Source organism: Ranitomeya imitator, chromosome 5, assembly GCF_032444005.1.
Source record: "Ranitomeya imitator isolate aRanImi1 chromosome 5, aRanImi1.pri, whole genome shotgun sequence".
Taxonomy (NCBI): Eukaryota; Metazoa; Chordata; class Amphibia; order Anura; family Dendrobatidae; genus Ranitomeya; species Ranitomeya imitator.
The window spans coordinates 715,993,408-716,011,572 of record NC_091286.1 but is presented as its reverse complement, the minus strand read 5'-3'; the positions used below and the strand labels follow the sequence as shown (position 1 = coordinate 716,011,572).

The 18,165-nt window shown below is 45.2% G+C and overlaps 1 protein-coding gene across 1 annotated transcript in view; it reads right to left on the bottom strand.

Moving 5' to 3' along the window:
* The window catches only part of LOC138681001 (T-cell differentiation antigen CD6-like), a 361,581-nt gene that overhangs the window by 284,105 nt on the left and 59,311 nt on the right, over positions 1 to 18,165 (bottom strand). The window contains exons 3-4 of the mRNA XM_069768182.1: positions 10,327 to 10,635; positions 9,947 to 10,240 (exon numbers count right to left, since the gene is read on the bottom strand). Of these exons, the coding sequence (XP_069624283.1) occupies positions 9,947 to 10,240; positions 10,327 to 10,635 (603 nt within the window). The remainder of the gene's footprint in view (positions 1 to 9,946; positions 10,241 to 10,326; positions 10,636 to 18,165) is intronic.

The following is an 18,165-nucleotide window of genomic DNA, read 5'->3' as shown; positions in this document are numbered from 1 at the left end:
CAGTGGAAGTCTAGTGGAAGGAGTGACCGCAGACAGGCTTCCAAGGCCTAACATAACAAACTTGGGCTGGCTGTAGGCACTTTTAAATTGGTTCCAGGGGTACACGGGCAGCAGTGGTCTGGTCAGTGGAAGTCTAGTGGAAGGAGTGACCGCAGACAGGCTTCGAAGGCCTAACATAACAAAATTGGGCTGGCTGTAGGCACTTTAAATTGGTTCCAGGGGTACATGGGCAGCAGTGTATGGTCAGTGGAAGTCTAGTGGAAGGAGTGACGGCAGACAGTCTTCGAAGGCCTAACATAACAAAATTGGGCTGACTGTAGGCACTTTTAAATTGGTTCCAGGGTAACACGGCCAGCAGTGGCCTGGTCAGTGTAGTAGTTGTAGAAAGAAGGGACCGCAGACAGGCTTCGAAGGCCTAACATAACAAAAATGTCAAAACAATGGTATTGTCAGTGCCAGGCATTGAAGGATGTCAGCGGCTAGACTACACATTGGTGAAGCTGTGAGAGATAATTTTGCTAGTGGTAGAGCACTGTTTGAGCTGGGGGGGGGGACTGTCTTGTGGCCGGCGGTACAGGCACAGGGCCCCTCATATTACAACGGTGTGTCTGACGTTGGGTGCGCACCACCACCGCCAGAGACACTTTATTGTACTATGAGGGACCCAGTGGCAGTGCCGTCGACCAAAAGCGGCCACACCCACCTCTTCAGACAAACAGCACTCTCAAGGGTCCAAGCGCAAAGTGGCGATAGCACGGCCCCGTGTGGGGAGTTTGGCCATTTCGTGAGGTGGAAACATGTCGTATGCTGGACAATCAGGTGAAGAAAATTACGAGATTGGAAAAGTCATTCAGAATAGTCCACAGGCAAGACCTTTTCATAGGAAAGCTAGGTGTCAGCCGGGCAGGGTGGGGCAAAAGATTTTGAAATCCAGTTGTGGTTCATTTTAATGAAGGTTAGATCATCTACATTTTGGGTAGCCAGACGAGTCCTTTTTTCTGTTAGTATTGAACCTGCAGCACTGAATACTCTTTCTGATAGGACACTAGCTGCCGGGCAAGCAAGCTCCTGCAATGCATATTCTGCCAATTCTGGCCAGGTGTCTAATTTGGATGCCCAGTAATCAAATGGGAATGACGGTTGAGGGAGAACGTCGATAAGGGATGAAAAATAGTTTGTAACCATACTGGACAAATGTTGTCTCCTGTCACTTTGAATTGATGCTGCAGTACCTGTCCTGTCTGCGGTCATAGAAAAATCACTCCACAACCTGGTCAGAAAACCCCTCTGTCCAACGCCACTTCTGATTTCTGCCCCTCTAACACCTCTGGTCTGCTGGCCCCTGGAGCTCGTGTGAGAACGATCACGGGCGCTGTGTGCAGGGAATGCCAGAAGCAAACGGTCAACAAGAGTTGATTGTTTTGTTGCTAATATTAGTTCCAAGTTCTCATGTGGCATAATATTTTGCAATTTGCCTTTATAGCGAGGATCAAGGAGGCAGGCCAACCAGTAATCGTCATCGTTCATCATTTTTGTAATGCGTGTGTCCCTTTTGAGGATACGCAAGGCATAATCCGCCATGTGGGCCAAAGTTCCCGTTGTCAAATCTGCGGTTGTGCTTGGTTGAGGGGCAGTTGCAGGCAAATCTACGTCACTTGTGTCCCTCAAAAAACCAGAACCCGGCCTTGCCACGCCACCAATTTCCCGTGCCCCCGGGAAAGCTTCCTCATTAAAAATATACTCATCCCCATCATCCTCCTCATCCTCCACCTCCTCTTCGCCCGGTACCTCGTCATGTACACTGCCCTGACCAGACAATCGCTGACTGTCATCAAGGCTTTCCTCTTCCTCTGGTGCAGACGCCTGATCCTTTATGTGCGTCAAACTTTGCATCAGCAGACGCATTAGGGGGATGCTCATGCTTATTATGGCGTTGTCTGCACTAACCAGCCGTGTGCATTCCTCAAAACACTGAAGGACTTGACACATGTCTTGAATCTTCGACCACTGCACACCTGACAACTCCATGTCTGCCATCCTACTGCCTGCCCGTGTATGTGTATCCTCCCACAAAAACATAACAGCCCGCCTCTGTTCGCACAGTCTCTGAAGCATGTGCAGTGTTGAGTTCCACCTTGTTGCAACGTCTATGATTAGGCGATGCTGGGGAAGGTTCAAAGAACGCTGATAGGTCTGCATACGGCTGGAGTGTACAGGCGAACGGCGGATATGTGCGCAAAGTCCACGCACTTTGAGGAGCAGGTCGGATAACCCCGGATAACTTTTCAGGAAGCACTGCACCACCAGGTTTAAGGTGTGAGCCAGGCAAGGAATGTGTTTCAGTTGGGAAAGGGAGATGGCAGCCATGAAATTCCTTCCGTTATCACTCACTACCTTGCCTGCCTCAAGATCTACAGTGCCCAGCCACGACTGCGTTTCTTGCTGCAAGAACTCGGACAGAACTTCCGCGGTGTGTCTATTGTCGCCCAAACACTTCATAGCCAATACAGCCTGCTGACGTATGCCAGTAGCTGCCCCATAATGGGAGACCTGGTGTGCAACAGTGGCAGGTGCGGATGGAGTGTTTGTGCGACTGCGGTCTGTGGACGAGCTCTTGCTTCTGCAGGAGGACGAGGAGGAGGAGGAGGAGGGGGTGCGAACGGCTACAGACAACTGTTTACTAGACCGTGGGCTAGGCAGAACTGTCCCAAACTTGCTGTCCCCTGTGGACCCTGAATCCACCACATTTACCCAGTGTGCCGTGATGGACACGTAACGTCCCTGGCCATGCCTACTGGTCCATGCATCTGTTGTCAGGTGCACCTTTGTGCTCACAGATTGCCTGAGTGCATGGACGATGCGCTCTTTAACATGCTGGTGGAGGGCTGGGATGGCTTTTCTGGAAAAAAAGTGTCGACTGGGTAGCTCGTAGCGTGGTACAGCGTAGTCCATCAGGTCTTTGAAAGCTTCGCTTTCAACTAACCGGTAGGGCATCATCTCTAACGAGATTAGTCTAGCTATGTGGGCGTTCAAACCCTGTGTACGCGGATGCGAGGCTAAGTATTTCCTTTTTCTAACCATAGTCTCATGTAGGGTGAGCTGGACTGGAGAGCTGGAGATCGTGGAACTAGCGGGGGTGCCGGTGGACATGGCAGACTGAGAGACGGTGGGAGATGGTATTGTTGCCGCCGGTGCCCTAGATGCAGTGTTTCCTACTACGAAACTGGTGATTCCCTGACCCTGACTGCTTTGGCCTGGCAAAGATACCTGCACAGATACAGCAGGTGGTGCGCTAAATGGTGGTCCTACACTGCCGGAAGGGATGTTGCGTTGATGACTAGCTTCATTGGCCGAGGGTGCAACAACCTTAAGGGACGTTTGGTAGTTAGTCCAAGCTTTCAAATGCATGGTGGTTAAATGTCTATGCATGCAACTAGTATTGAGACTTTTCAGATTCTGACCTCTGCTTAAGGAAGTAGAACATTTTTGACAGATGACTTTGCGCTGATCAATTGGATGTTGTTTAAAAAAATGCCAGACTGCACTCTTTCTAGCATCGGATACCTTTTCAGGCATTGCAGACTGAGCTTTAACCGGATGGCCACGCTGTCCTCCACCAGGTTTTGGCTTTGCCACGCGTTTTGGGCAAGATACGGGCCCGGCAGATGGAACCTGTGGCGATGTTGATGCCTGCTGCGGCCCCTCCTCCTCCTCTGCTTCAGAACTGCTGCCGCCTGCACCCTGTTCCCCCAATGGCTGCCAATCGGGGTCAAGAACTGGGTCATCTAATAACTCTTCTTGTACCTCCTGCGCAACTTCGTCTGTGTCACCGTGTCGTTCGGTGGTATAGCGTTCGTGATGGGGCAACATAGTCTCATCAGGGTCTGATTCTTGATCAGCACCCTGCGAGGGCAATGTTGTGGTCTGAGTCAAAGGACCAGCATAGTAGTCTGGCTGTGGCTGTGCGTCAGTGCACTCCATGTCAGATTCAATTTGTAATGGGCATGGACTGTTAACTGCTTCACTTTCTAAGCCAGGGACGGTATGTGTAAAGAGCTCCATGGAGTAACCCGTTGTGTCGCCTGCTGCATTCTTCTCTGTTGTTGTTTTTGCTGAAGAGGACAAGGAAGTGACTTGTCCCTGACCGTGAACATCCACTAACGACGCGCTGCTTTTACTTTTACCAGTTTCACGAGATGAGGCAAAAGAGCTAGAGGCTGAGTCAGCAAGATAAGCCAAAACTTGCTCTTGCTGCTCCGGCTTTAAAAGCGGTTTTCCTAATCCCAGAAAAGGGAGCGTTCGAGGCCTTGTGTAGCCGGACGACGAACCTGGCTCCACAGCTCCAGACTTAGGTGCAATATTTTTTCCCCCACGACCACCTGATGCTCCACCACTACCACTACCCTCATTACCAGCTGACAATGAACGCCCCCGGCCACGACCTCTTCCACTAGACTTCCTCATTGTTTTAAAAACGTAACCAAACTAACGTTATTTGTTGCAGTCACACAACTTACACGGTGAGCTATAACTTCTGTATGATTTAGCTACCCCTTTACAGGTTGGTGAGACCACAGCGAAAATCAGGCCCAATGTTACACACTCTTTTTTTGGTGGCTGCAAATTAGAGAGATGCCCCACACGCAGGACTGTCACTGAAGCACAAATGTTAATATTAATGTCACACTATTATTTTTTTTTTATTTTTATTTTTTTCAGGAACACTTTAGAAACCCCCCAAAAAAAAAAAAATAGATTTTTGCAGGGAGAATTTAGAAAACAAATGTAACAAACTATATGCTTTCTATGGGCCACTGAGTGAGAGATGACGCACACAGGAATCAGGAGTGGCACACAAGCCCAGAGGCCAATATTTTTCTACCAATGATTGATGGAGTTATTTTCTCTGGTAGATTTTGGAACCCAAATCAAGGAAAAAAAATGTAGGCTTTCTATGGACCACAATTGGAGAGAGAGAGAGAGAGAGATGGCACACCCAGGAGTCAAGACTGGCACACAAGCAGAAAGGCCAATATTAATCTCCCACTGTTTTTTTTGGTTGTTTTTTTTTTTTTTTTTTTCAGGGAGACTTTAGAAAAAAAAATAATAAAAAAAATATGATTTTATCAGGAAGAATTTAGAAACCAAATAAAATAAAATGATTTTTTCAGGGAGAATTTAGAAAACAAATAAAACCAAAAATAGGCGTTCTATGGCCCACTGACTGAGAGATGACGCACCCAGGAGTCAAGACTGGCACACAAGCAGAAAGGCCAATATTAATCTCCCACTGTTTTTTTTGGTTGTTTTTTTTTTTTTTTTTTTCAGGGAGACTTTAGAAAAAAAAATAATAAAAAAAATATGATTTTATCAGGAAGAATTTAGAAACCAAATAAAATAAAATGATTTTTTCAGGGAGAATTTAGAAAACAAATAAAACCAAAAATAGGCGTTCTATGGCCCACTGACTGAGAGATGACGCACCCAGGAGTCAAGACTGGCACACAAGCAGAAAGGCCAATATTAATCTCCCACTGTTTTTTTTGGTTGTTTTTTTTTTTTTTTTTTCAGGGAGACTTTAGAAAAAAAAATAATAAAAAAAATATGATTTTATCAGGAAGAATTTAGAAACCAAATAAAATAAAATGATTTTTTCAGGGAGAATTTAGAAAACAAATAAAACCAAAAATATGCGTTCTATGGCCCACTGACTGAGAGAGAGAGAGAGATGGAACGCTTAGTACTGGCACACAAGCCCAAAGGGCAATATTAATCTCCCTTTTTTTTTCCAGGGAGAATTTCTGAAACCCAAAAAAAAAATAAAATAGGCTTTCTATGGCCCACTATTTGTGAGAGAGATGGGACGCTCAGGACTGGCACAGATGGCACGCTCAGGACTGGCACAGAAGCCCAGAGGCCAATATTAATCTCCCTTTTTTTCTGGGAGAATTTATAAAACCAAAAAAATATTTAAATAGGCTTTCTATGGCCCACTATTTGTGAGAGAGATGGCACGCTCAGGACTGGCACAGATGGCACGCTCACAACTGGCACAGAAGCCCAGAGGCCAATATTAATCTCCCTTTTTTTCTGGGAGAATTTATAAAACCAAAAAAATATTTAAATAGGCTTTCTATGGCCCACTATTTGTGAGAGAGATGGCACGCTCAGGACTGGCACAGATGGCACGCTCACAACTGGCACACAAGCCCAGAGGCCAATATTAATCTCCCTTTTTTCAGGGAAAATTTATAAAACCAAAAAAAAAATTAAATAGGCTTTCTATGGCCCACTATTTGTGAGAGAGATGGCACGCTCAGGACTGGCACAGATGGCACGCTCACAACTGGCACACAAGCCCAGAGGCCAATATTAATCTCCCTTTTTTCAGGGAAAATTTATAAAACCAAAAAAAAAATTAAATAGGCTTTCTATGGCCCACTATTTGTGAGAGAGATGGGACGCTCAGGACTGGCACAGATGGCACGCTCAGGACTGGCACAGAAGCCCAGAGGCCAATATTAATCTCCCTTTTTTTCAGGGAGAATTTATAAAACCCAAAAAAAAATAAAATAGGCTTTCTATGGCCCACTATTTGTGAGAGAGATGGCACACTCAGGACTGGCACACAAGCCCAAAGGCCAATATTAATCTCCCACTGTATTTTTATCAGGGAGAATTTATACACCCCACAAAAAAAAATACAGAAAAATGAAAAGGCTTTCTATGGCCCACTATGTGAGAGAGATGGCACACACAGGGATGGCACTCTAGCAGAAATGCCAAATTGCCAATCTTAATCTCCCACCAAAAAAAAAAAAAAAAAAAAAACAGGGAATGTCCTACAATTACTATCTCCCTGCCTGCAGTAATCTCAGCCAGGTATGGCAGGCAGCTACTATCTCCCTGCCTGCAGTAATCTCAGCCAGGTATGGCAGGCAGCAATAAGGAGTGGACTGATGCACAAATGAAATAAAAAGTGTGGACAAACAAAAAAGATAGCTGTGCAGAAAGGAAGGAACAAGAGGATTTGTGCTTTGAAAAAAGCAGTTGGTTTGCACAGCGGCGTACACACAGCAATGCAGCTATCAGGGAGCCTTCTAGGGCAGCCCAATGAGCTACAGCGCTGAGGGGAAAAAAAAAAAAAAAAAAAATTCCACTGTCCCTGCACACCGAGGGTGGTGTTGGACAGTGCAAATCGCTGCAGCACAAGCGGTTTTGTGGTTAATGGACCCTGCCTAACGCTATCCCTGCTTCTGACAAAGCGGCAGCAACCTCTCCCTAAGCTCAGATCAGCAGCAGTAAGATGGCGGTCGGCGGGAACGCCTCTTTATAGCCCCTGTGACGTCGCAGACAGCAAGCCAATCACTGCAATGCCCTTCTCTAAGATGGTGGGGACCAGGACCTATGTCATCACGCTGCCCACACTCTGCGTTTACCTTCATTGGCTGAGAAATGGCGCTTTTCGCGTCATTGAAACGCGACTTTGGCGCGAAAGTCGCGTACCGCATGGCCGACCCCGCACAGGGGTCGGATCGGGTTTCATGAAACCCCGACTTAGCCAAAAGTCGGCGACTTTTGAAAATGTTCGACCCGTTTCGCTCAACCCTAGTGGTGATAGATTTCCTTTAATGAACGTGACCATGTTCATCAAATACTCGACTAAGGACAGTCAGGAAGAATGGTAGGCATGGAACATTATGTGGTTGCACTCCCATAATGGCGCAGCCCATACCAAGGAATCTTCACACAAAGAAAAACCTCTGTCACTTGGGATCTGTGCACAGTGCATCTGTGGCACCCCAGGGGTTCGGGTACCACAGTAGTGCTGCCTTCCTCTCAGGGAGGGTAGTGCTATGCCTGGAGACAAGAGGGATCCCTTTGGCAGGTTATCCCACACACAACACATTCTGACTCTAGGCCAGGAGAGGGAGCTCAAAACCTGGTTTTAGGGGAACTTCCCTATTTAGATCCTTGTCTGGAGGAGGAGTCAGTTCAGTTTAGTCTGAGAGAGACACGAGACAGGAAAGGAGCAGAGGAGAGATTGAGGGCTCAGAGAGGCTGCGAGTGGGCCTCCTAGGAGCCAGAGCGCAGAAACCGAGCACCGAGAGCCCGAGGCTGTGGGGGGCTGCAAGCCACACAGCAGAACCAGAGGGCATAGAACTATACGCAAACTGCCCATACAACACCTGAGGTACAGCAGCAGTCCGAGCCTGGCGTCACCATGCCCGAGACCCCAAGAGAATGGCTCAAGCTGCCTACCGTGCAGGTACTGTCCCAGGACAGGAGAGAAAGGAGTACCTTGCCAGCAAATTTCAGGGAGCAAGGGACCAGAAGAGCAGCACATAGTGGAAGGCTCCCAACCTGACCTGCCAATGGGATTTACACTTGTTTCCGGGCTGCCTGGACTCCTTCTGTACCTGTTACCGGTACCCTGGACTGTGGCCTGCTACCACCAGTAAACCAGGTAAAGACTGCAACCCTGTGTCTTCCGTTATTGACCGGCAACACATCATCCCTGCCATACACCTTGGGAGCCCTGGGGACCCCGCTTCACCTGTGGGAAGCATCACCATCCAGCCGCCATACCATCACCCCACAGGTAGCGTCACGAACAATAGACTTTACTTACAATTCCCCTTAAAAGACCTTCCCCTTTCAATTCGCAGCCACCGTGACATCCCCTTTAAGTGCGACCAGACCCGGTTCCGAGTATCCCCATTTGCCTTGGTGGGCGACTCACATCAGTTGACAACATCAGTTAAAATGAATCCCAGCCAAGATAAATGCAATCTAAACAAAGTCCAGTAATAAGAGAAGGTAGAGTGAGGGTAAACAGCGGAGCTGAAGGTATGCAGGATTACTGAAGGTTTTACAAGTAGAAGCACACCAAAAACAAGACTCTAGAATCTCAATCCTAAAACACAGGTGTGTATCTCACTAGGCTATAAGATCCAAGGGCGATGAGGACACAGCCATGCTGGGCAACTTGCAAAACTCAGTGTGGAGCACCACAGAGGGCAGCACCCCGAGGGAAGCAAGCAAAACAAAGGTTTCCTGGTACAGGTTCACTTTAGCAAGGTGTCCTCCACCTATAACCCTGATAGCAGGGCCTATTGATGTGCATAATACATCACTGTCATGGACCAATTACTCAGGTTACTGTAGGTAGTGTGTCAGGAAGCCCAGCTATGGAAACTCCCATGAAGAGCTCAAACAACACATAACACATCTTTCCGGTTTGCGTCTCCTTCACAAGAGTCATCTTCCCAGTGCCGAACAAATAAAAAATGTAAAACAAATCTCCACTTGTAGAATCACATTCTGCCCATTTAGAAAATACAGACCCCCAAAACAACCACTGTCTTATGTAAAGGGGGGAATAGAAATCAAAGAATGTTATAGTTGGAAGGTACCTCAAGGGTCCTCGTGTCCAACCCCCTGCTCAATGTAGGACTCACTAAACCATCTCAGACAGATGTCTGTCCAGCCTCTGTTTGAAGACTTCCATTGAAGGAGAACTCACCACCTCTCGTGGCCGCCTGTTTGATTGATCGCCTCATTGTCAAAAAGCTTTTTTCTAATATCTAATCTGTATCTTCTCCCTTTCAGTTTCATCCCATTGTCCTACCACTTATAATTCATGAGTTAGTGATGTCTGGAGGAAAGAAATAATATACTCTTTAGATAGCTAACCCTATGTTCAGTGCCACGAAACCACTCACACGTGTAAGATGAATCCAGGAGAGGAGTCCATCAACAGTGATATATGGTATATATATATGGTATACTGTGGTGGTCCTCATCTGCCACAGATAAAGGACTCACCTCCTAGGTGACGTACAAATCCTTCACAACCTAATGCCAGAGTGTCGAGTTATGACTAAACTAATGATGAGCTGGTGGCTTGGTGAGTAAGAACAGTGAGAGGTCCCCTTAGGCATACCTTGACATATTAGCCCAAGAGCCTTTGATTGGGGGCACATATGAGAATTCTTATACACGGTGCAGTTCCAGAGAGACTTTACTTCACGGCACAGAAAAGCTGCGGATGTACTCAGGGAGTGTTCATGCTTCGTTTCTTGCTGGAAGGGTCCACATCCAAGATAACTGCAGAGCATTGCAGAATCTTCCGTATACCAGTGACTATCACACACTGTGGCCCACACACCACTGAGATAGACTTCTACGCGACCTGAACAGTTGTTTGCACCTCCAGAAAGTCGTACATCCCGATGTTCTACAGAGTCGGAAACAAAAAAGACACGTTGTGAATGCCAAAACGTATAATACAAAAAAGACAATACGTTTCGTGTGGCCCCTCACCTGAACAGACAACCCCCGCACGTTCTTTGGTTGAACACACTCGTGTATTATTTGCTGGACATTCCCATAGAGAGTTCTCACTGCCTGTGCACTTCACCTCATTTAGATGGATTTGTGGGTGTCCACTTCCAAAATGTGACGCTCCCAGTGCTGATAGTGCTGAGCCACACTTCATCTGTTTACATGTAATCTCTGCATCCATGGCGTCCCACCCATCATGGCAAACAGAGCCCCAGAATCCATCCTTGAAAATCTCCACACGGCCAGCGCATGAATCACGGGTTCCCGAGAGACGCAAGACGGGTGGTTCTGTGGACGATACAAAGATGATAACACTAATGACCATCATCATGTGGGGAATTGGCGGAATAACAAGATATGTTTATGTGGTTGACAACATTGGATATTATACATACTTCTGAATACAGACTACAAAAAGATGGTAATCATGGTGAGGAGGAGAAATAACAGTACCCAGTACATAGGAGGAGGAAGTGTCTTATCATAAACACATCTCCTCCTCATCACATATCATTACTACCATACAGACATCTCCTCCTCATCACATATCATTACTACCATACAGACATCTCCTCCTCCTCACATATCATTACTACCATACAGACATCTCCTCCTCACATATCATTACTACCATACAGACATCTCCTCCTCATCACATATCATTACTACCATACAGACATCTCCTCCTCACATATCATTACTACCATACAGACATCTCCTCCTCATCACATATCATTACTACCATACAGACATCTCCTCCTCATCACATATCATTACTACCATACAGACATCTCCTCCTCATCACATATCATTACTACCATACAGACATCTCCTCCTCCTCACATATCATTACTACCATACAGACATCTCCTCCTCACATATCATTACTACCATACAGATATCTCCTCCTCCTCACATTTCATTCCTAGCATACAAATATGACCTCCTCCTCCTCACATATCCCTCCAAACATACAGACATCTCCTCCTCCTCACATATCATTACTACCATACAGACATCTCACATATCTCCTCCTTATCCTCCTCACATATCACTCCGAACATACAGACATCTCCTCCTCATCACATATCATTACTACCATACAGACATCTCCTCCTCATATCATTACTACCATACAGACATCTCATATCATTACTACCATACAGACATCTCCTCCTACTCACATTTCATTACTACCATACAGACATCTCCTCCTCCTCACATTTCATTACTACCATACAGACATCTCCTCCTCACATATCACTCCGAACATACAGACATCTCCTCCTCATCACATATCATTACTACCATACAGACATCTCCTCATATCATTACTACCATACAGACATCTCCTCATATCATTACTACCATACAGACATCTCCTCCTCACATTTCATTACTACCATACAGACATAGTAACATAGTAACATAGTAACATAGTTAGTAAGGCCGAAAAAAGACATTTGTCCATCCAGTTCAGCCTATATTCCATCATAATAAATACCCAGATCTACGTCCTTCTACAGAACCTAATAATTGTATGATACAATATTGTTCTGCTCCAGGAAGACATCCAGGCCTCTCTTGAACCCCTCGACTGAGTTCGCCATCACCACCTCCTCAGGCAAGCAATTCCAGATTCTCACTGCCCTAACAGTAAAGAATCCTCTTCTATGTTGGTGGAAAAACCTTCTCTCCTCCAGACGCAAAGAATGCCCCCTTGTGCCCGTCACCTTCCTTGGTATAAACAGATCCTCAGCGAGATATTTGTATTGTCCCCTTATATACTTATACATGGTTATTAGATCGCCCCTCAGTCGTCTTTTTTCTAGACTAAATAATCCTAATTTCGCTAATCTATCTGGGTATTGTAGTTCTCCCATCCCCTTTATTAATTTTGTTGCCCTCCTTTGTACTCTCTCTAGTTCCATTATATCCTTCCTGAGCACCGGTGCCCAAAACTGGACACAGTACTCCATGTGCGGTCTAACTAGGGATTTGTACAGAGGCAGTATAATGCTCTCATCATGTGTATCCAGACCTCTTTTAATGCACCCCATGATCCTGTTTGCCTTGGCAGCTGCTGCCTGGCACTGGCTGCTCCAGGTAAGTTTATCATTAACTAGGATCCCCAAGTCCTTCTCCCTGTCAGATTTACCCAGTGGTTTCCCATTCAGTGTGTAATGGTGACATTGATTCCTTCTTCCCATGTGTATAACCTTACATTTATCATTGTTAAACCTCATCTGCCACCTTTCAGCCCAAGTTTCCAACTTATCCAGATCCATCTGTAGCAGAATACTATCTTCTATTGTATTAACTGCTTTACATAGTTTTGTATCATCTGCAAATATCGATATTTTACTGTGTAAACCTTCTACCAGATCATTAATGAATATGTTGAAGAGAACAGGTCCCAATACTGACCCCTGCGGTACCCCACTGGTCACAGCGACCCAGTTAGAGACTATACCATTTATAACCACCCTCTGCTTTCTATCACTAAGCCAGTTACTAACCCATTTACACACATTTTCCCCCAGACCAAGCATTCTCATTTTGTGTACCAACCTCTTGTGCGGCACGGTATCAAACGCTTTGGAAAAATCGAGATATACCACGTCCAATGACTCACCGTGGTCCAGCCTATAGCTTACCTCTTCATAAAAACTGATTAGATTGGTTTGACAGGAGCGATTTCTCATAAACCCATGCTGATATGGAGTTAAACAGTTATTCTCATTGAGATAATCCAGAATAACATCCCTCAGAAACCCTTCAAATATTTTACCAACAATAGAGGTTAGACTTACTGGCCTATAATTTCCAGGTTCACTTTTAGAGCCCTTTTTGAATATTGGCACCACATTTGCTATGCGCCAGTCCTGCGGAACAGACCCTGTCGCTATAGAGTCACTAAAAATAAGAAATAATGGTTTATCTATTACATTACTTAGTTCTCTTAGTACTCGTGGGTGTATGCCATCCGGACCCGGAGATTTATCTATTTTAATCTTATTTAGCCGGTTTCGCACCTCTTCTTGGGTTAGATTGGTGACCCTTAATATAGGGTTTTCATTGTTTCTTGGGATTTCACCTAGCATTTCATTTTCCACCGTGAATACCGTGGAGAAGAAGGTGTTTAATATGTTAGCTTTTTCCTCGTCATCTACAACCATTCTTTCCTCACTATTTTTTAAGGGGCCTACATTTTCAGTTTTTATTCTTTTACTATTGATATAGTTGAAGAACAGTTTGGGATTAGTTTTACTCTCCTTAGCAATGTGCTTCTCTGTTTCCTTTTTGGCAGCTTTAATTAGTTTTTTAGATAAAGTATTTTTCTCCCTATAGTTTTTTAGAGCTTCAATGGTGCCATCCTGCTTTAGTAGTGCAAATGCTTTCTTTTTACTGTTAATTGCCTGTCTTACGTCTTTGTTTAGCCACATTGGGTTTTTCCTATTTCTAGTCCTTTTATTCCCACAAGGTATAAACCGCTTACACTGCCTATTTAGGATGTTCTTAAACATTACCCATTTATTATCTGTATTCTCATTTCTGAGGATATTGTCCCAGTCTACCAGATTAAGGGCATCTCTAAGCTGTTCAAACTTTGCCTTCCTAAAGTTCAATGTTTTTGTGACTCCCTGACAAGTCCCCCTAGTGAAAGACAGGTGAAACTGCACAATATTGTGGTCGCTATTTCCTAAATGCCCAACCACCTGCAGATTTGTTATTCTGTCAGGTCTATTAGATAGTATTAGGTCTAAAAGTGCTGCTCCTCTGGTTGGATTCTGCACCAATTGTGAAAGATAATTTTTCTTGGTTATTAGCAGAAACCTGTTGCCTTTATGGGTTTCACAGGTTTCTGTTTCCCAGTTAATATCCGGGTAGTTAAAGTCCCCCATAACCAGGACCTCATTATGGGTTGCAGCTTCATCTATCTGCTTTAGAAGTAGACTTTCCATGCTTTCTGTTATATTTGGGGGTTTGTAACAGACCCCAATGAGAATTTTGTTACCATTTTTCCCTCCATGAATTTCAACCCATATGGACTCGACATCCTCATTCCCTTCGCTAATATCCTCCCTTAAAGTGGACTTTAGACAAGATTTTACATAGAGACAAACCCCTCCTCCTCTCCGATTTTTACGATCCTTTCTAAACAGACTGTAACCCTGTAAGTTAACTGCCCAGTCATAGCTTTCATCTAACCATGTCTCGGTTATTCCCACTATGTCAAAGTTACCTGTAGATATTTCTGCTTCTAGTTCTTCCATCTTGTTTGTCAGGCTTCTGGCGTTTGCGAGCATGCAGTTTAGAGGATTTTGTTTTGTTCCAATCTCCTCACTGTGGATTGTTTTAGAAATGTTCTTACCTCCCTTCTGAGTATGTTTTCCTGGGTCGTCTTTGTTCGAGTCTAATGTTTTTCTTCCCGTCCCCTCTTCTTCTAGTTTAACGCCCTCCTGATGAGTGTAGCGAGTCTTCTGGCGAATGTGTGTTTCCCAGGTTTGTTGAGGTGTAGTCCGTCTCTGGCGAGGAGTCCATCATACCAGTAATTCACACCGTGGTCCAGGAATCCAAATCCTTGTTGTCTGCACCATCGTCTTAGCCAGTTGTTTGCATCAAGGATCCTGTTCCATCTCCTGGTGCCATGCCCGTCTACTGGAAGGATAGAAGAAAAAACTACCTGTGCATCCAGTTCCTTTACTTTCTTCCCCAACTCTTCAAAGTCCTTGCAGATTGTCGGTAGGTCCTTCCTTGCCGTGTCATTGGTGCCAACATGTATCAGAAGAAATGGGTGGACGTCCTTGGAGCTGAAGAGCTTTGGTATCCTATCGGTCACATCCTTGATCATCGCACCTGGAAGGCAGCATACTTCTCTTGCAGTTATGTCCGGTCTGCAGATGGCTGCTTCGGTGCCTCTCAGTAGTGAGTCTCCCACCACCACCACTCTTCGTTGCTTCTTGGCTGTACTTTTTGCTGTCACTTGTTGCTGTGTGCCCTTTTCTTTTTTGCTTGCTGGTATTGCTTCATTCTTAGGTGTGCCATCTTCATCCTCTACAAAGATTTGATATCGGTTCTTCAGTTGTGTGGTTGGTGATTTCTCCATGGTCTTCTTGCTTCTTTTGGTCACATGCTTCCACTCATCTGCTTTTGGAGGTTCTCTGACACTTTTTGCACCTTCTGTGACCAGTAGAGATGCTTCTGTTCTGTCTAGAAAGTCTTCATTCTCTTTGATGAGTTTCAAAGTTGCTATTCTTTCTTCCAGACCCCGCATCTTTTCTTCTAAAAGGGCCACTAGTCTACACTTCTGACAGGTGAAATTGGACATCTCCTCCTCATCACATATCATTACTACCATACATACATCTCCTCCTCATATCATTACTACCATACAGACATCTCCTCCTACTCACATTTCATTACTACCATTCAGACATCTCCTCCTCATATCATTACTACCATACAGACATCTCCTCCTCATCACATTTCATTCCTAGCATACAAATATGACCTCCTCCTCCTCACATATCCCTCCAAACATACAGACATCTCCTCACATATCATTGCTACCATACAGACATCTCACATATCTCCTCCTTATCCTCCTCACATATCACTCCGAACATACAGACATCTCCTCCTCATCACATATCATTACTACCATACAGACATCTCCTCCTCATATCATTACTACCATACAGACATCTCCTCATATCATTACTACCATACAGACATCTCCTCCTACTCACATTTCATTACTACCATACAGACATCTCCTCCTCCTCACATTTCATTACTACCATACAGACATCTCCTCCTCACATATCACTCCGAACATACAGACATCTCCTCCTCATCACATATCATTACTACCATACAGACATCTCCTCCTCATATCATTACTACCATACAGACATCTCCTCCTCCTCCTCACATTTCATTACTACCATACAGACATCTCCTCCTCATCACATATCATTACTACCATACAGACATCTCCTCCTCATATCATTACTACCATACAGACATCTCCTCCTACTCACATTTCATTACTACCATACAGACATCTCCTCCTCCTCATATCATTACTACCATACAGACATCTCCTCCTCCTCACATTTCATTACTACCATACAGACATCTCCTCCTCACATATCACTCCGAACATACAGACATCTCCTCCTCATCACATATCATTACTACCATACAGACATCTCCTCCTCATATCATTACTACCATACAGACATCTCCTCCTCCTCACATTTCATTACTACCATACAGACATCTCCTCATATCATTACTACCATACAGACATCTCCTCCTCCTCACATTTCATTACTACCATACAGACATCTCCTCCTCCTCCTCATATCATTACTACCATACAGACATCTCCTCCTCACATATCATTACTACCGTACAGACATCTCTGTTATGAAAGGCAATTCAGTATCACAATGGACATGGAGGTCAGAGCACATACAGTGATCTGACAATAACCCAAAATAATAGAACGAGCTCTGAGACGGGGGAACTCTGCAGACCGCAATCCCTAATCCTCTCCAAACACAACTAGAGGCAGCCGTGGATTGCGCCTAAGGCTCCCTATGCAACTCGGCACAGCCTGAGAAACTAACTAGCCTGAAGATAGAAAAAATAAGCCTACCTTGCCTCAGAGAAATACCCCAAAGGAAAAGGCAGCCCCCCACATATAATGACTGTGAGTAAGATGAAAAGACAAACGTAGGGATGAAATAGATTCAGCAAAGTGAGGCCCGATATTCTAGACAGAACGAGGATAGGAAAGATAACTTTGCGGTCTATACAAAACCCTAAAGAAAACCACGCAAAGGGGCAAAAAGACCCTCCGTACCGTACTAACGGCCCGGAGGTACACCCTTTGCGTCCCAGAGCTTCCAGCAAAACAAATAGACAAGCTGGACAGAAAAAATAGCAACAAATAGCAAAGAAGCACTTAGCTATGCAGAGCAGCAGGCCACAGAGAAACACAAGTCCAACACTGGAACATTGACAGGAAGCATGAATCAAAGCATTAGGTGGGGTTAATGAGAGAAGCACCTAACGACCTCACCAGATCACCTGAGGGAGGAAACTCAGAAGCAGCAGTATCAGTTTCCTCCACAAACGGAAGCTCCCAGAGAGAATCAGCCGAAGTACCACTTGTGACCACAGGAGGGAGCTCTGCCACAGAATTCACAACAGTACCCCCCCCTTGAGGAGGGGTCACCGAACCCTCACCAGAGCCCCCAGGCCGACCAGGATGAGCCACATGAAAGGCACGAACAAGATCGGGAGCATGGACATCAGAGGCAAAAACCCAGGAATTATCCTCCTGAGCATAACCCTTCCATTTAACCAGATACTGGAGTTTCCGTCTTGAAACACGAGAATCCAAAATCTTCTCAACAATATACTCCAATTCCCCCTCCACCAAAACCGGGGCAGGAGGGTCAACAGATGGAACCATAGGTGCCACATATCTCCGCAACAATGACCTATGGAAGACGTTATGTATGAAAAAAGAATCTGGGAGGGTCAGACGAAAAGACACAGGATTAATAACCTCAGAAATCCTATAAGGACCAATGAAACGAGGTTTAAACTTCGGAGAGGAAACCTTCATAGGAATATGACGAGAAGATAACCAAACCAGATCCCCAACACGAAGTCGGGGACCCACACGGCGTCTGCGATTAGCGAAACGTTGAGCCTTCTCCTGGGACAAGGTCAAATTGTCCACTACATGAGTCCAAATCTGCTGCAACCTGTCCACCACAGTATCCACACCAGGAC